The sequence below is a fragment of the Amphiura filiformis genome, chromosome 5 (genome assembly GCF_039555335.1).
Source record: "Amphiura filiformis chromosome 5, Afil_fr2py, whole genome shotgun sequence".
NCBI classification, from domain to species: Eukaryota; Metazoa; Echinodermata; class Ophiuroidea; order Amphilepidida; family Amphiuridae; genus Amphiura; species Amphiura filiformis.
The window spans coordinates 72,336,683-72,357,170 of NC_092632.1; the positions used below are offsets into that span (position 1 = coordinate 72,336,683).

A 20,488-nucleotide genomic window follows, 5' to 3' on the forward strand; every position below is an offset into this window, starting at 1 on the left:
CTTAGATATCATTACAAAGATTTCCTTCCATTACACTGAATGCAAATTCAATACAATTTACTGCAACTTTCAAATCTTGGGTTACATTGATTTAAATGTACGCAGTGATGTCAATTTTAGTCAATTGCTACAAATGAGGTGTCAAAATGTGCAGAAATAAATTCTGCTTCAAACGCATTTTACAGATTTGTAATACAATCACCCGTTTTTGAATAATGGTCATTATTTAAGGGGATTTGCTACTTTTTTGAGATGTTTATATACATGTATATGTGTGTGTTTCAATAATTCTAATGAAGGACTATTAACTGTGATTTCAAATCAATATTTTTGATAACATAATCAATATTGATCATACATCATGGAAATCAATAACTGTATTTCCACCATGCCTTCTTTCAGTAACAAGACAGAGGAATTTACAGGTTGAATGAGTTTCTTACCTATTTTTAGTCAGCTGACCAGTAGACCACTTTGAATTTGGATCCTTTTTAAATTGACCATAGCTCATGAGCTTAGCAGCTAACTACCTGAAATAACCGAGAATATGAAGCTGAGTGACTGTAAATATCAGATTTGAAAAGAAATATATGTGATGCGATCAAGCAAAATCAGTCGGAACTCGGAAATATTGATTTTGAGATATAGCCAAACAAAGGAAATATTTCCTTTTGTTTCCTATTGTTTTGGAAACTCTTTAATTGCTTATATCTTTGGAACGGAATGTTCAATTTCAATGGGGTTTTCTGCAAAATGCAGCTTTGTGAATGCCTTTTACTATCCTATAATAAACTGCAAATTTTATATTTCCGAGTTCCGACTGATTTTGCTTGATCGCATCACATATATAGTTCGATGGAATTTTCTCTATGTATGTTACGTTTTTAGACACCCTGTATTTTGTTTTACTTCCAGATGCACGAAACAAAAGTAAGTGAACTCATACAATCATACATAGAGGAGTGTACATCCAATCACTTCACCTACTGGATCATATCACTCTACGTGTATAAGGGACTATTGCTTATATTCGGAACATTTTTAGCATGGGAAACAAGAAAGGTTAGCAAATTATAAAATGATATTAGCAATGAACGCAATTGCTTTGCTTGTTGTCAAAAACGACATCATGACTGCCATTGACGAGAACCAAGCTGTTTTCTTAGTCATGCTCGATCTTTCTGCTGCCTTTGATACCATTGACCACACAATTTTGTTTAACAGACTTGAATGTGACTTTGGTATCAAAGGCACAGCACTCGAGTGGTTTCAATCTTATATGACTGATCGTAATTTTCAAGTATGTGTTGGTGGTAATATGTCTGAAAGGCACTATCTCAAATTTGGAGTAGATAAGATATTCACAATGTACTCCCAACCTGTTGCTAACATCATTCGTAAATTTGGCATCCAGTTTCATATTTATGCCGATGACATCCAATTGTATGTTTGTTTTAATCCCACAATACCTGGTGATAGTGCTTGCGCTTTATTTAAGCTAACTGCTTGTGTTGACGAAATACATCGCTGGATGAACAGCAATAAGTTGAAATTAAATCAATCCAAAACTGAATTCTTTATTGCCGCCTCTCAACATAATATGAACAAATTACAGGACACTGAAATCCACATTGGATCTGACATCATTCGTTCCTCTAACACAGTAAAAAACCTGGGTGTTATTTTTGACTCTACCATGAACATGTCATCTCATATCACATCATTATGTCGCTCTATAAATTTCTCTCTTTGGAACATATCTCGTATAAGAAGATTCATCAACAGGGACACAACCAGCCATGCCATGCGAGCCCTTGTTCTGTCCAGATTAGACTATGCCAACTCACTCTTAATTGGATGCAACTCTAGCAACATCACCCGCCTTCAGAGATTGCAGAACAGGGCTGCTCGCATAATCTTCCAAGTTGCTCGCCGCCATTCTACAACTCCTCTTCTCGCTAGTCTTCATTGGCTCCCAGTTAAAGATAGAATCGCCTTCAAGACACTTTTGTACATTTTCATGTCACTTAATGATCAGGCTCCTTCATACCTCACAGACTGCATTACCATATATGAATCAGGTAGACCAGGTCTACGATCTGCTGCAGACACCACACGTCTTGCCATCACTCGGAATCACTGGTTGGTGGTGGGGCTTTCAGCATTGCTGGTCCCAAGCTTTGGAACAACTTGCCATCATCCATACGGTCATGTCCCACTGTCAGCAGTTTCAAGAGCCATCTTAAGACTCATTTGTTCACCTCATAAGATTTTTTGTTGTTGTTTTCCTCTTTTCTTTTTGTGTAAAGTGCTATGTTCATATTCCTTGAATTTGTAATAGCGCTATAGAAGTGCTGGTATTATTATAATGAACAAGCTAGCTTTCATGAAAAACAGCGGCTTTTTTTTCGACGGGAATAAGCAAATTATGATGCAATTTTATCAGTTTCGCCGTCGAGCAATGATTAAAGGAGGAAAGAGGAAAAGTGATCCCGCCCGGGAATTGAACCCAGGACCTCTGGTTTACGAGACCCAGTCAGCCAGCAGGTCGTGCAGCGAGCGTCTAGTTTCTAACTTCCACGACCCGTGCACACAGCGTGACCTCGGTAGCTCAATGCAGTTGCGTGGTCGAAACCCCAAATTGGAGTTCAAATTTCTCCTTAAAATATCATAAAATAATTTGCTTTTCTGCAAAATATTATATCTATATACTATATATTAGTGTTTGATGATAAAATTATGGCTTAAAACATATTTTTGAAGGTCAAACTTACCTCGGAAAAAAATCATATGATTCGCCTCAAATTTCGGTCAAGAAATGTGGTTATTTTTCACATAATATCGGATCATGATCCAGAAAAACACAATATTTCCAAAGTTTGATCTGTTTTCCACGTAATACAAGTATTCAATTTACATGAAATATTTTCGCCCGGATAATAACACAAAAAATATCTCAACTGTCGACATCAAAATTATTTTCGTCCATGACAGAATCTAACACGAGGAGAATTGTTTATCAGGTCACGACAGAGGTCAAATTTTGCGTTTACGTCATGCAAATAACCGATTGTGATTGGTCGATTGACATACAAGATCATGAATATTCAAAATTACGTTAGGTAAATAAACCGGAAATAAACAATGAAGTAAACAAGCTATGTTTACCATTTTACATGCAGCTGAAGTAATTAAAAGGAAATGTTGAAGTGTATGCATGAAAAAAATGTAACCAGGTGGAAGTGGGGAACATTACGCTAGTTCTCCTTTATTTACTTGAAGCATGAAGCTTTGCACTGCAGAACTACGGCGATCGCGATCATTTTATTATGATCGGGGGTCAAAACAGTAAGGTACCGTTCACAAAGACTTGTTGGTTGGGGGGGGGGGTGCAAAAAATTTCATCACGAAAAATTTTCGGGGCCCCCTTTTCAGATCTCAATAATTTCAGGCCCTCCCTCATTTTTAAAATGAAAATTATAGGTCAACCCCATACATAAATAAACTCAATTTTCCTGGGAAAATTTATGGTCATATTAATGTTCCGCCGCCCCCCCCCGAGGGTCAAAACTTTTAAGCCCCCCCATTTTGTATGAGCACCCCCAGGCCTAACAAGTGTTTGTGAACGGTCCCTAAGCTTAAATTGATTGAATGGATGTCACACTGCCAGGCAAGATACCACACTCTTTTCTAGAAAGATCTGGGGAAATGGAATATGTTATATGTAGGCCCTATTTCTTGCACTCTTGCATCTTCAGCCCAAACTAACTTGACTTTGTTCTTGTTTAAGCAGGCTTCAATGGTTTTATCAAATATTCTGGGGTAAATCAGGGATGGGTAAATCAATGATGCAACATCACACTATCATACATAAAAGTTGCGGAATAAAGCAAGATATTATTGGTCCAGCTTCGGTAAACACAGCAAAGCCGCAAAGCCGAACAACGAGGCCGAAGGCCAAGTCGCCTCGCTATTAATAGATTTTAACCTAAGCCGATAGTCATTCTTGAAGGACTAGCAGATCAATGAATTCAGGAAAAAACATCTGGGGATTACTGGGCTTGATAAAACAATATTTTTCAAAAGCTGATCCTGGATAGGAAAATTGCTAATTTCATGTTCATTGTGGACATTTTCGTACCGGTACCCAACACAAGGGCATACAGCGCAGCTGCAACATTTTCAGAACCGACTAATCGTGTTTGTGCAATAACAAGTTTTCGCGTCTGCGTTCTACGCTGTATACCCCATGTGGGAAAGTTCTACGATGAACAGGAATTAACTAATTTTCATATTGATAGTTTATACATGAAGGTGAAGCCGAGTCAAATGAACAATCCAAATCTGATGTAAATTTATGCAGGCAATTGTTCAACTATACAATGCAATAATATTTTCTTGGCGTTTTAAATATTTCAGTCAAAATCAATAAATTTAGGCAAAAATAAATAAGGCTGATTTTACACAATAATTTAGCACAATTAAAAAAAGAAAATGATTTGTGATTTCAACCTGATATTTTAAATTCGTTGACGATGAAGTATTTCCATTGTATTCCATAATCATAATTAATAAATCAAGATCATCGTATAAACTAAATATTTATTGTTCGGATTTGTTCCATTCTACGTTCCAAGCCTCTGATTTCTTTCTGCAGTACGGTGCAGGTCCAGGAATAAAATTCACAATTTATTCCAACCACAAGACGATGCACGTCTTTGACGTCATTTCTCATTAAATACCGTCTCGGTCTCAGTCAGAGATTTGCTTCCATAATTTACAATTCAACAGTCCCCTTAAAAATAATGACAGTCTACAGTCATCATGACAGTGTTTTAGAGATATTTAAATATGAATTGTAGTTCCTCATCAACCACTGAAGTTCCATGTTTGTCTCTGTTGTTTTCCTCTTTGTTGTGCGGTTTTTCGTGCCTCCCGTCACGCGTCACAGATCCTGGAATTGTAAATAATATAAAAAATAGAACAAATAAATTAATATAAATAATAATTAATTAATTATTTAATAAGATAAAATAATTATAAACTTCAAACAATAACGATTTAAATTAAATTTGCAAGCCATATTATTAATGTAAAATGCTCCACATTGCTAGCTCCACAATATTATAATCATTGATTGATTTCGAGTCCATTTCAAAATCGACCCCAATTGCAAATCGTGTTTTTGCAAACTGAACCAAACCACGATGTAATGAATTTGGTATCACACGAAAGCTTACATCCTTCGCTACGTGACTAAATCACTCGTTTTTTCACATCGAATTCCGCCCGGATAATAACACGGTTTGAAGATTCCAAATTTCAACACCCCAAATTTTCATCGGAACAACTTTTCATCATCAAACAAGAACAAAAACATGTCGAATTTGGTATCATTCTACGGCAAATTTTGTAAACAAAACTACTCACCGTCCATGTTGACTCTGCTTTTGCAATAGGGGTCACAAATCGCCCTCAAAAGTTCAGACATAGTCTTTTGGTCCAGTCGCAAAGCGACTGATTATACCGAACTCGCTGTTAGAAAATCGGTGACCTCGACTGTGTGTGTGTGACCTGCTGGCTGACTGGACCAGCGCCTTTTAAGTGGTTAAAACCACTTGGCCACGGGAGCTTCATGATTAGGCAGACTGGGAATTCAACCTATAAGCGGTCACTTAACCTACCACCTTCGTGCAAGGTATCCCAATGTGGCTCGGTCTTTGACAAGCGTAAATAATGCCATCCTCCTCATGTTATGTCCCTCTACACATTTATTATCTATTTTATTTCAAGAGTTCAGTCAGAAATGTAAAAACAAACAGCAGCGATTTCAAGTCAACAAAATCCAAGCAAAGCCTATATGCAAAAGATTGTTATTCATTTCACAATGTTGATGACAGGAGATACAGCGTGCAGAACTTCTTTCACCAAAAACATATTCTTCTCTAATGACCATCTTCCTTTATTTGTTACCACCAAGAGTCAAGAAGCTCTAAAACTGATTTATATTCAGTGTGCAATATTTAATTTTTCAATATGTTTCTTTTGTGCAATAAGTTCAACAATAAAAAAATAAGAGAAACATAAAAAGTAATAAAGAAAAAATCTCAAAACAAAGGGTGCTTGTGCTCAACTTTCGTTGTGCGATATTTTGATCGTTAGCCACTATTGACACTCCAGTCATCTTGCGCTCATAAGTTTTAACTTAAAAGTTGCTTTAAAGATACGGTATTGAAACTTAACAAACAGTTACAAGAAGGATAAATAAATAACATCTGAAATAATGACATTATTTTGTTGCACCATGGCAAAATGCGGTTCATTTTCTACATGTAACTTTTTTATCGGACACCTTGTTTATAACCATATAATAACATCGCATCGCAATTTCGTACGGGTTAGACCGCGACCAATAGCAGTGATAAGCAGTAGGGGAATCCAGCTGGCTCAATTTTTCACGAGAACAGATATTGACACTATGGAGACTCGAACTTGTATGTCACGCCCCAGTCTAGCGCCTTACCGATTGAGCTAACTTGACTGCATATAGACTCACTTCTGATCGTTTCTCACAAGTAAGCTGAATGAGATTATGTGAATGCGCGTGGCATTTTCAATTACTCGATTGTTTGCTCAATGGCGAAAAGCATCCTGGTCCTAATTTGTAACGCAATGCATTATGCCCAGAAGAAGATCTTCTCTGGTTCTTCAGAGCATCAAGAGTAATTTTGACAAACTCGTTTTATCAATTTATTTTAAAGGTGACCGTTCCAGCCCTTAACGACAGCAAGATGATATGCATTTGTGTTTACAACACGGTGGTGTTATGTATTCTAGGGGTTTCCGTGAGTTACCAGATAACCAACGATCCACAGACACTATTCATTTTTACATCAAGCATCATTATCTTATGTGTAACAGCTCCACTTTTATTGCTATTCGTTCCAAAGGTACAAAAATCAAGATTTTACCTCATTTTATGCCAAACCTACTTTAAATATAATTCATTCAGTAAAGATTTTTGGATTAACATTTATGAAGAACAGTGGCTATCGAATTCCTTTATCTTGACAGGTAATTGTGGTATACAAATACCCACATGGAGTACCTTCTAATGGGGTGAAAAGGTGTGCAGATATTGGAATGAGAAGCGAAAGACGGCCTAACGAGGTCAGCACAATTGATACTAGGAAACTGCCAAAGGTAAACATGTACATGTACAGGTTAAAATAAAAGAGCGTAATTAACCCCCAGGCCAGTGAGACCACCTTTGGATCCCTGCGTTTAATGCTAGTATCTTTGGCACAATATTTAAAATAAAACAATACACGAAATAAACATTTAAGGTTTTCTTACCTCCCCCCTTTAAGGTTTATTTAGTTTATTTATTAGGAGTTACAAAAATGTCAGCCTTATTCAGTGGCATAACCCAGTATTCCTTTATTACCGTAACAGAAAGATAAACAGATGACCCCAAGCTCAAATCTAGACTGCTGCCCTCAGTCGTCAACCGTCTGGATTGACGACTGAGAAAACTACGTGGAAAAAAAGTGACGGATTTTGCAACAGGATTCCTGTGGCATAGAGCATGCGCAGTTGTGTCCAAATTGACCTTTTGACCGAGTTTGTTGTTTTTAGAAGTTCAGAGCGCGATCTTGTCACAGCGGCGCGGTACAGCGACGCGGTACACGGGCGCCACTAGTCAGTCGCGCTACGGCGCACAACCAAAGTCGCATTGAATAGTTTTCAGAAGTCCGTCATGATATTGGCTGTAAGATTATCAGTCGTCACTACGAAGCATACACAGTACATGCGAAGTGTAGACGGCTGATTGGAATTAGTCTAGCTCAAATCCAGGATTGATTGATTGATTTTATTCGATTAAAATTCAACATACACTACAGAGACGAGAAAGCAATACAGTATATACAATATAAATATAAATTAACAAATACAATGTATCAAACAATGCTGAATTAAAATCTGGGATTACTCAAGAAAGCCTCCAAAAGGAGGCTTATTTCCATCGGGGTCCAATTGTAAAACAGGTATAATTTCACAAGAAAAGCACAGAAAATTCAAAACAGAATCCATAAAAATATATATTTATATTAAAAAAGAAGTTGAAAAACAATCCGTAAAACAATACTGAAAAAAAAAAAAGATATCACTTAGGTAGATCTTGAACTGATATCAATCATGAATTATGAATTGGTAAGTCCAGGATTATTAGCGAAGCGTTTCTGCTCATCTGGTACCTATATACAAAGATTACAAAACTAATAATTTCAAATGGACGATTGGACCAACCCATTCTTTTAGATTAGCAAGCAGATGTACAAGTTGAGTCTTTTCGGTTCTTGGGATGTTAATTTTACTGGCGTTGACTCATAATTATGGCGTTTTCTGTTGTTGTTATATATGTTTTAGCCAAGATCCCTTCAGAAGACTCTGTCGCAGCCACTCAATCAGATACAAAAACTCCAGCTAGTATATGTACCATGTGGTGTGGAAATGTTGCATGTGGGTGCTTTAAAATACCTTCACCATCAGATGATGTTGGCAATAGGAATCAGCCAGCAGACGCTAATGCTACACCGACATTAAGTTCTGTATAATTTTGTGTTGTGATTAAATTTTGTGGTGCTGATTGCTGAAGAATATATGGTCACCGACCTGGTTTGAATCAAAGTGTCGTCTCACAAGGCTCCTATAACATCACTCCAAAAATGTATCAATGGTACTAGATGACGTTAGAGACAAAATTTACCATTGACGCTTCTATACCATGTATACACTTCCTTATTCATATCAACGGGAATTATGTTATATATGCAGAGTTATCTGATGTGTATTAACATCTGTTTAATACAACACACGACAATGGAATTTTATAATTTGTATAATCAAGAAAAAATATCCACTGAAATGTTGCGTGTTTTTATGTGTATTTTTATTTTATTTCATCACACACCACAGATGTAATACTTAACCTTTTTGATGGTATAATCAAACTGAGACATTTAGAAATAGCAGTCACTATTCATCAAGTGCTGATAAAGACAACAGGTGTTGCTGAAACGTACACACAAGTAATGCAATTTCTGGATCAGATATTAAGAACCTTGTCTATTGCACTTAACCTTGTTTGTTAATAAAGTAATAAAATAAATTAACCGCTCGTCTATGACAAATAAAGTGTCCATCAGTTATAAACTTCATAAGATGAGCAATTTGTCAAATGAGTTTCACAATATTGTGGTCTAATTTTTCAGAGTCTCTTCTTTTAGATGACTCCTGTTGTGGGTGCACAAATTTTAATGTGACTGGTGATATAGAACCTTTCCAATTAGCTAGCATTTGTTTGTACAGCCTGTCTCAAAAAAATTGTGCAAATGGAAAGCGCCATCTTTGGCAATTAGAAAATACTGTTGTGACATGATGCTTACGTCAACGTAAAGGGAGCAGTCCTAGCTTTTAAATACCGTTTCATTCATTTTGGTTTCGGCAATTCAGAGATCTGCTTCATTAAACACAAATAAATGAAAACCCTTTTGTTCCACTTTTTAGGAAATTGAATCGAATGTTATATCCAAATACCTGTATAGTGCAGTTAATAAAAGAACATTCATTTGTAGGATTAGAAATGATTATGTAACAATTGCTCAGTATAATTCCTCATCGAGGTCAGCAAGATGCATTGCTACAGGTGACGGTCAAACAGAAGGAAGGAGCTCTGAGTGACCCATGTACATGAACAATACCAAGGATTATTAAATCAGGATGTGACACTCCGTAATTTGCATGTGTCCAATTCATATGTTAATAGCATATTGTTATTAAAATGATGGTCTGACCTGGCCAGAGGGCGTTAATATAATAGACGTTTGATCAAGGGACAGAGTAGTTTCCGTTTGTATCGGCTACCGAACGAAACATAATTATTATTCACATTCCGACCAGACTAGCTTTGCCAGGCAGGGTAGGCCATGACGCGTAGGCCTATTTGCCGAACGTACATTTTAAAGTATTTGCATAACTCTATTGCATGAAACTGTAATTGTCATCTAAAACAAACAAACAAAAACAATATTATTTGAAGTTTTAATTTTAAAAAATTGCCCTATTTTACTACGGTAAAGATGGCGGTAAATGACCATGTAAATTTTAGTATTATTTAATAATATTATTTTCTCTATCGTTTGATGTCTGGTACAGGTCGGGGGGGGGGAGCAAAATAGTTTTGTACTTAATATGAGGGTGGGGGTCATAACAGTTTTAGGTCCATTAACTTGTGAGACCGGGGGTCAACAAAGTTTTGGGTTCACGAAGAGGGGATATAGGGGGGGTTAACAAATTTGTAACACGAAAAATATATTGTCCCCCACCAAAGTATTTCTGAACACTCCCTAAACTTAGTTTATTTGTCAGCAAATGTTATTTTTCAGTGAGTTTTGCTTTTATTCCGTGTTAAATTATGGCAAACGGAAACAATCAAAATATGATGTAGCTAGGAAACAAATACTATATAATCGCTCCTGGGCGTCACCCATGCATAGGCCTACTTTTTAATGTAGGCCTACCGGTATCGGTATAGGGGCCTATTGCCAATCACAAAGTTTGAAATTGTAATTCTTTAATGTAGGCTACTCCCTAACAGAATACGTTTATACGCACGCTGGCGAAGTGACGTGCTTAAATCGGATTAACTACCATAACAATAGATGAATACAATTTTGACTATATCGCCCGCACTCACGTTCATGCGGTAGGATCTACCGATGCATTGAATCATAGATGTCAAAGAAATGCTAATCACTTGCACCTGTAAGATTAGTCTCTTTGAAAAGAGCGGTATGAATGGTATTGTATTCAATCTATTATATGATTGAAGACAGGTGGACAGACGGCTTGACGTGAGCCTGTGATTTTTTTTCTGGGGTCCTGTGGTGTACGCTGGTTATCATCGATGTTGAAGTGCCTATAATAGTTCAATGTAAGAAAATGAGCCAATAGACGTGATGAATAAAGATCGGATTTTTGGATTAATAGTGGCGGTACACACCGACACCGCCTGGCTAATAATTATTTGGTGGAGCAGAGACACTAAAATGAATACACGGGATCGACACATATCAGACGAAAATCTTCGAATACTGGGTTAGAAATTGATGAATATCTCCCGCAAATGAATTTTTCTCAAGAAACCAGATGTAGTCTCATACACTTGAAAATACGTGTTGAACAGATATGATGCTAGAATGCGCTTTGAAAATTGGCCGTGCGCTTTGAACTCAAAATCTGACAATTTTATATTGCGTTGGTCCTGTCCTGTGTATGGACTTATTGGACTACAGCGTGTAGTACAGCTGCACTCACTGTAGGCAGTATAAAAGTCGATGACCATTGACCTCAATGGGGTATACAAGCTTATTCACGCACAACCAAGATCGATTACCAGGCTATTGTGAGTAGCCTTAGTTATGTCCCTCGACTAATTATTAGTTTTAAAGAGCTTTAAAGGTTTGAACCAAATGGCTAATCGTGGCTGTGGATTCACCCTACCATGGCGATTCCTGCCATGAAGATATAGGGTCGGTGACACTGTGCGGTATACAATTAAATGTCAAAATTACGGTGCTATTCTACTTTTCAACAATAATTCATACTGGCAGGCTACACCAATAAGTGTATTAGTGCAGATTGATATTTTTCGGGATACTTTTCCACAGGGAGGAAGCACATGGCAATACTATTGCCGCGGGCGCCATTTTGGAAGGTCACGTGAAGTGTCAAATGATTTTTGTGACTTCAAATACTCACTGTATTTCATATCTTATGCTTGTCGTATATTTCCTTTGCATTATTGATAGTCTTAATTTCGACATTACTATATGAACAAGACATTCCCTTATCAAAATAAAAGACTTTCTTGCAGAAACAAATCACTGTGGCCTGATGGGATTGTCACGGTGAATAAGATCTCAATACAAGTCTACAGTACTTTAATATGGGAAGTTGAGATAGACTGGAAATAAATCTTGGATTCCTTTGTTATAATTTGTGTGTGAGCATTCAAGCAAAGAAATGATACATGGATGGCTAAATCTCTCCATGGAAAATTCCGGGTCTGAGTTTTGTTCTATTCATGAACCTTGAATGAAAAATGCACCTGTTATTTGAATGAATATTGGATGCATGCTTTTTGTAGAAAGCCAACCTCACTTGCTATCTGGACACGAGGGTGATAACATCAATATGTAGAGAATTCACAATTTACCCATAGGGTTGTGACACCAATATTTTAATTTTCCACTTAATTGCAACTTGGATGCTGAGATCCAGGCTCTGCAGGGAAAATTTAATTTGTGCTTGCGCGTTCATCTTCAATTATGTTACTGACGAGAGTAAATAACCAAGTATACTTGAACTTCGGCGAAGATGTGAGGAACGGCAGCCATGACAGACATATTGTTGGTGTGATGTTACAAAGTCATCTCCGGATGCAAGTCATATAATTTCAAGTTTTATGTAAGTTCACTTTTCATATTATGCTGGTGTATTTTTATATAAATATCATGTTTTGGATTTACAAACTAGCTTTGCAGAATGTGCGTAACATTCTGCAATGCAAATTTATCCTGATATTTATCAGACCGAAACTTTACCAAATTAAACCATGAAAGAAATTTAGGCCCATTATTTTTCATGTTTTATAGCAATTTGAACTTTTTCAGACAAAGATTTATTATGATATTTGAGGCAAAGACTTTAATGATAAAACTATCCAAAATAAAATGTTGCATTTTATAAGATTTATCATGCAGTCATTGAAAAGATATTCACAGAGTGACATGTTTTGGAAATCATTAATTTATAATTTAAATAACCAAATGTCAATCATTGTTTGAATGTTTGGAAACCTATTTGGACATAATGAAATTGACAAATTAATGTGTCTGGATTTAAAGAATATATAGATTATGTTATTATGTATGTGGTAAATAAACTGAGTATATTGGGTAAGGTGACAATTTTTGGTGGAGAATCCGGGTATTGTACTCAGTATTACCAAATTTCTTTCCAATTGGGATTTCAAATTTTTTGATGCGATTAGAATAGATGTAAATTAATTCCAGAGTAGTTGTCAAACCATTGAAAAAATATTTAAAGTGTAACCCTTGATTTTTTCACAGGTAACATCGTTCCAACAATGTGACTGATCAGAAGTTACCCAAGTCTGCAGTTCCTGTGTCATCCCGAAAGTTCAAGCACAATATTTGGATGGGGTATGTAAAGTAAAACTTGCAGGCGCGATTATATTGTGAGAAAAAAAAAATCTTGGTGTCATAACTGATTGTGTCCATTATGAATATGTTGGCTTATTTGATACATTTTGCACAATTTCTTATGTGATTGTTAAGCATGTTCATACATTGTTCATGGTGTGAGCGAAAACATAAATTTTGAATTTATTAGTGTTTCAATTATATGCATAGGATATTGATTCATTGTCATCATGTCAGGTCATTTGGAGATAGAAAAATTAACGGCTTTAGGCGAAAAGGCGGGTCTTAAAGGTAAAGACTTATTAGATTTCATTGATAAAGAAAGAGCGATATTAAACGAACAGCGCCAAAAAGAGCGTCAAGATAGAGCCGATGAGCGTGCACATGAGAAAGATTTGGAAGAAATGCGCATGAAGCGTGCTAGCGATAAAATTTCCCAGGAGCAGGAATATTTGGAAGCGCAAAGCAAAGTTAAAATTGAGGAAGCAGAACGTGCAGCGGAAGTTAAGGAGCAGGAACATGTGAAAGCATTAGAACGCGAACAAAGAATACTTGCAATGCAAATTGATTTGGAAAAACAGAAGCGCGACACCGCTGAAGCGATGCGACATGCCAATATTAGGGGTGCAGATTTTCCTAAATCAAATACCAGAGTGCCCAAACTTCCTACTTTTGATGAAAGTAAAGATAACATAGATGCCTATTTGCTTAGATTTGAGAGGTATGCTGTACAACAAGGTTGGTCACCTGATAAATGGGCGGTATATCTAAGCGCACTTTTGTCTGGGAAAGGGTTGGAAGTATATTACGCACTTAGTGACATTGAAGCAAGTAATTATGACGTTCTAAAATTATGTATCCTGAACAGATATGAATTGCATGAGCAAGGCTTTCGTAAGAAATTCAAATATTCAAAACCTGAAACTGGAGAGTCAGGACCACAGTATGCAACACGTGTTCTAAACTACTTCAACAGATGGGTAGAATTGGCAGCCAGGAAAACAGATAGAGAGGGTCTTATAGATTTGATAATTTGTGATCAATTTATAAATAGTGTACCCAAAGATATGGCTATATTTATCAGGAAAGGAAACCTAAAAATATTCAAGCCATGACTGAACTTGCTGACCAATATATTGAAGCTCATGGTAGTTGGGGTTTTGCATCAAATGGAGATAAAGGGAAGAGTAACCATGGTAACAAAAACTTCTCCAAAAGTGGTAAAACTAACACTAGTATGAAGCCAAATGAGTCAAAGTATCAAAGTACAAACAGAAATACAACCCAACAGCGATCAAATAATAAGGCTAGTACAAGTACAAGGTTCAAAGGTACATGCTTTATATGTAATAAACATGGTCACCAAGCTCGTGATTGTACAACTAGGCCTAGATTAAATGCCATGTTTGAGTCAAATGATGAAAGTAAAATGAATAGTTTCATCGATAGTTCTACATGTGACAAAAGTGATGGACATACATGTACACCGACAATAGAGACACAAAGTAGTGCAAAAGCTTGCAACGATAAAGCTGCATTCATGATGGTATGTACGGATCAAAAAGAGGTGATTCCGAACAAAGGTGTGTACAAATTGGATTGTGGTCATGAATTGACGGTAATTACATGTACAGCTGCATGTTCACGACAGTCTCATAAATCAGAAATGGTTGTAGTCAACGGATATGTAGGAAACCAGAGAATGCCGGCACTAAGGGATTCAGGGTGTGATGGTGTCGTCATCAAAGAAAGTCTTGTGAAACCAGAACAAAAGACCGGTGAATACATCACTTGTATTCTAATTGATGGTACAGTTCGCAGGTTCCAGACGGCTGTAGTTCACATAAACACTCCATTTTTCGTTGGAAAAGTAACTGCAAAAATATGTGCTACGCCAGTGTATGACCTTATTCTCGGTCAAATGCCAGGAATGCGGAGAGTGCATGATCCAGATCCAAATTGGATCGATAGCCCAACCATCACAAAGTTGAGTAAAGAAGTCACAGTCGACAAACAGGTCAGAGTCGGACAAGATGAGGGAGAATCATCAGTGACAAAAGTGGAGAAAACACGTCCAATAGTCGTCCTTCCAGAGAAGAAAGACATTGGTAGTGCTGTGGAGACTCGAGGTCAAGCTAAATTGCGAAACAGACCATTCAAACCACTTATAGTTCCTCTAGCACCGGATGAAGTTGTAACTCCAGCATTGCTACAACAAAAACAAATGGAAGATCCAACTTTGAGGAAAATGCATGAAGCTGCAGAGTCCAACACAGTGAAACCGTGTCGAGGCGGCGGTACTTGTGTGTTTGTGAAGGAGAAAGGAATCTTATACAGAGAATTTAAAGCTCCAAACATCGATTATGGGAACCAGTTCAGACAAGTGGTAGTACCCCAGGAATATCGAAAACAGGTGATGAAGATAGCACATGAAGCAATATTGGGAGGTCATCAAGGAGCAAAGAAAACTAGTGACAGAATTAGTACCAATTTCTACTGGCCAGGCATGGGAGCAGATATTAGACGGTATTGTCAGTCGTGCGACATTTGTCAGAGGACAATTCCTAAAGGAAGAGTTACGAAGGTACCATTGGGTGAAATGCCAATTATTGACACACCATTCGAACGCGTTGCCGTAGATATAGTAGGACCGATTAAACCTATAACAGATAGAGGTCATCGTTACATACTTGTACTGATTGACTATGCAACTCGTTATCCAGAAGCAGTTCCACTCAAATCTATAGAAGCAGAGGTGGTAGCAGAAGAACTTCTAGTAATGTTTACTCGTCTTGGTGTACCCAAGCAAATATTGACAGACCAAGGGACGCAATTTACGTCAAATGTCATGAAGGAGTTGAACAGATTATTGTCAATCAAACCTTTGGTAACTACACCTTATCATGCCATGTGTAACGGAGCCGTAGAGAGACAGAATGGAATCCTAAAAGCTGGACTCAAGAAGATGTGCGAAGAACGACCAAGAGATTGGGATCGATACATTTGCCCACTCTTGTTTGCTTACAGAGATACACCACAATCGAGTACAGGATTTGCACCGTTTGAGTTATTGTATGGTAGAAGCGTAAGAGGGCCAATGACAATTCTGAGTGAACTTTGGACAGGAGAAAGTGAAGAGGGTGAGACCAAGAATACTTACCAATACATCATAGACCTCCAGAAACGTCTAGAAATGACATGTCAACTCGCCAGAGAAGAGATTAAGAAGTCCAAAGATAAGTACAGGACTCAGTACAACAAGAAGGCTAGACCACGTGCACACAATGAAGGTGACGAAGTTTTATTACTTCTACCAACAGATGCAAACAAACTCTTGATGCACTGGAAGGGACCATTTAAGATCGTGAAGAAATTCAACAGAATGAATTACCAGATCTACTTGGGTAGCCGAAAGCAAACTTTCCACATCAACCTACTTAAGAAGTATCATAGACGAGAAGAAATAGCAGCAGTAATGGAAGAAATCGAAGAAGAAGATGGTATTGTATTCGAGATTGCGGCAGTGGCAGTGATTCAAGAAGAAATAGATGACGAGCTCAATGAGAATGTCAGCAGTGAAGAATTATTATTTATTCCTCCTTTAGCAGCAAAAGAGACAATCAAAGATGTGAAAATCAGCACAGACTTGGATTCTGAACAAGTGACAGTGGTCAAACGCATCTTAGGGAATTACAAAGATGTTCTTACTGACATTCCAGGAAAAACTAACTTAGGAGAACACGTCATTGAACTCACTGACGAGGAGCCGGTTAGATGCAAGCCATACCCAATACCACATGCAGTACGAGATGAAGTTCGTAATGAATTGGATACCATGTTGGAAATGGGGATAATTCGACAAAGCAGCAGTCCATATGCATGCCCATTGCCTGTTGTAGCCAAACCAGACGGATCAACTCGGATTTGTTGTGACACGAGATTGTTGAATGCAAAAACCGTGTTTAACGCCGAACCTATATCGGACCAGGAGGAGATTTTTGCCCAGATTTCACAAGACAACTTCTTCTCCAAAATAGACTTAAGCAAAGGATATTGGCAGGTGCCAATGGAAGAGAAGTCAAAGAAGTATACAGCTTTCATAGTTCCAGGTGTCCAAGGAGGACATTTTGAGTTCAACTTTATGCCATTTGGATTAGTGAATTCGGCACAAACGTTTAGCCAGATCATGAGAAAACTTCTTCATGGGCTGAAGAACGTTCACAACTATATAGATGATATATTAATCCATACTACAACATGGGAAGAACATATGGAACTCGTGAAAGAAGTGATGAGAAGATTGAGAAAGGCAGGACTGACTGCAAGACCATCGAAATGTCACATAGGATGTAGTGAAGTAGAATTTCTTGGTCATGTTGTGGGAAAGGGAGTCGTCAAACCTAGACCAAACAAAGTGGAAGCAGTCAGAGATGCAAAAAGACCAGAGACGAAAACCCAATTAAGATCTTTCCTTGGATTAGTTGGATACTACAGAAAATTCATCCCTAACTTTGCATCTGTAGCATGTCCACTTACAGATAGGACCAGGAAAGGAGAGCCTAATAAGATAACTTGGGAGGAAAGTCAGGAACAGGCTTTTCGTACTTTGAAGAATAGAGTAACAAGTGCACCAATTCTGCATTTACCAGACCTTAACAAGACATTTATCTTGAGAAGCGATGCTTCAGAGAATGGACTGGGAGCAGTACTTCTACAGGAATTGCAAGGAGAGCAATTTCCTATTGCCTATGCTAGTAAGAAGATGACGAAATGTCAACAGCGATATTCAGTAATGGAGAAAGAATGCCTCGCCATCATATGGGCAGTTCGGAAGTTCCAAGCATTCTTATTTGGAAGAGAGTTCATTATCGAGACAGATCATCAACCTCTAGCATGCATCAGGAAGTCCAAAGTAGCTAACGGCAGAATAATGAGATGGGCACTAGCTCTACAACCGTACCGATATCGTTTGGAAGTCATAAAAGGCAGCCAGAATATCGGAGCAGATTACATGAGTCGGGTGTAAGAAACTTCAAAGAAATGATACATGGATGGCTAAATCTCTCCATGGAAAATTCCGGGTCTGAGTTTTGTTCTATTCATGAACCTTGAATGAAAAATGCACCTGTTATTTGAATGAATATTGGATGCATGCTTTTTGTAGAAAGCCAACCTCACTTGCTATCTGGACACCAGGGTGATAACATCAATATGTAGAGAATTCACAATTTATCATGATATTGTGACACCAATATTTTAATTTTCCACTTAATTGCAACTTGGATGCTGAGATCCAGGCTCTGCAGGGAAAATTTAATTTGTGCTTGCGCGTTCATCTTCAATTATGTTACTGACGAGAGTAAATAACCAAGTATACTTGAACTTCGGCGAAGATGTGAGGAACGGCAGCCATGACAGACATATTGTTGGTGTGATGTTACAAAGTCATCTCCGGATGCAAGTCATATAATTTCAAGTTTTATGTAAGTTCACTTTTCATATTATGCTGGTGTATTTTTATATAAATATCATGTTTTGGATTTACAAACTAGCTTTGCAGAATGTGCGTAACATTCTGCAATGCAAATTATCCTGATATTTATCAGACCGAAACTTTACCAAATTAAACCATGAAAGAAATTTAGGCCCATTATTTTTCATGTTTTATAGCAATTTGAACTTAGTTGTTTTCAGACAAAGATTTATTATGATATTTGAGGCAAAGACTTTAATGATAAAACTATCCAAAATAAAATGTTGCATTTTATAAGATTTATCATGCAGTCATTGAAAAGATATTCACAGAGTGACATGTTTTGGAAATCATTAATTTATAATTTAAATAACCAAATGTCAATCATTGTTTGAATGTTTGGAAACCTATTTGGACATAATGAAATTGACAAATTAATGTGTCTGGATTTAAAGAATATATAGATTATGTTATTATGTATGTGGTAAATAAACTGAGTATATTGGGTAAGGTGACAGGGATCATAGTAGTTGACCCACTTCCGCCCGGTCTAACCTTGCTTGGGGCGCTTTTTACTATCTTCAACAGGTTCGATTCGCTAAACTTACGACACCTTTATGTGGTGACCTCAATCACATGGGCTGAGTAAGAGTTGATGTGAATTATTCATAACCGATCGATACCTTGCCTCACTTTGTTGAGAGCAAGCCAACAAAATTTGCCATAGCTTTGCGTGGCTAAACAAAAGCCGTGAATTTAGTGTCACCCCCCTGACATTACTGTTAAAGACCAAACAGTAGAATTGACCAAACTGTTGATTACAAGCAATGTCGGATTCAGCTGCTGCATACTCGGAAATGTGCTTATGATTTAATCATTAATGAATTTTAAATCGTTAGTGTAAAATTCCAAACGTAAAATTATGATGTGCAATATTTCGTTCATATGATTTAAATTTTACAACAGAGTGTGCAATATTTGTCTGTCTTTTAACATGTCTTGAGTGACAAAAAGAACAGTATTTACCATGATAAAATCATTGATATAGTACATATATTTAATTTTATAGCAGAATGTGAAATATGTATTTATCTTTTAATCTGTTTTAAGGGTAAAAGAGAATCATTATACCTGTATCATGATAAAACAGTAAAAACAATTTTGTATTGTTGTGTAATCGATGCATTCTTTTGATTTCACGAAGGAACTCTTAATATTAAAACTTGATGCTATATTTACATATACAGCCCTCTTCCCTAATAAGAGTGGCACAATTGTGATTTTACCCTTTTACCGAGAACTAAGACTGTGCCCTTGACGATGATGTAAGCATCATTTTTGGAGACTATTATATTATACTCCCAGCAAACACATAAACGTTTTTAAAACGTTTTAAACAAGTTATATTTTGGGTTTTGGTTTAGGTAAAAACGATTTAATAACATTAAAATGTCGGGTTATATAATTAAAGGTCATGAAATTGTTTTAAAACGTTTTGTATGAAAACACACTACAACAATATTTTTTAAATGTTTTCGAAATGTCATTGTAAACTATTTTTGGCCAAATATTTTGTCAACACTTAAATAACATTATTTTAAAATATTTGCACCAGCAAACACAGAAATGTTCTTAAAATGTTTTTTACAAAACGTTTAAATAACATTTAAATGTCGGGTTATATAAAGGTCGTGGAAACATTTTAAAAACGTTATTGTAAAACGTT

General features: G+C 36.9%; 1 protein-coding gene across 1 annotated transcript; it reads left to right on the forward strand.

Annotated features, from left to right (window-relative positions):
• The first annotated feature begins 14,400 nt into the window (after positions 1 to 14,400).
• LOC140152379 (uncharacterized) lies at positions 14,401 to 18,315 on the forward strand. Its single transcript, XM_072174686.1, has one exon. It carries the CDS (start codon positions 14,401 to 14,403, stop codon positions 18,313 to 18,315), a length of 3,915 nt encoding a protein of 1,304 aa, XP_072030787.1.
• Positions 18,316 to 20,488: the final 2,173 nt, after the last annotated feature.

What these genes read in the sequence shown, in the direction of transcription:
- LOC140152379 (XM_072174686.1), top strand. Translation starts at nt 14,401, where the DNA reads ATGACTGAACTTGCTGACCAATATATTGAAGCTCATGGTAGTTGGGGT.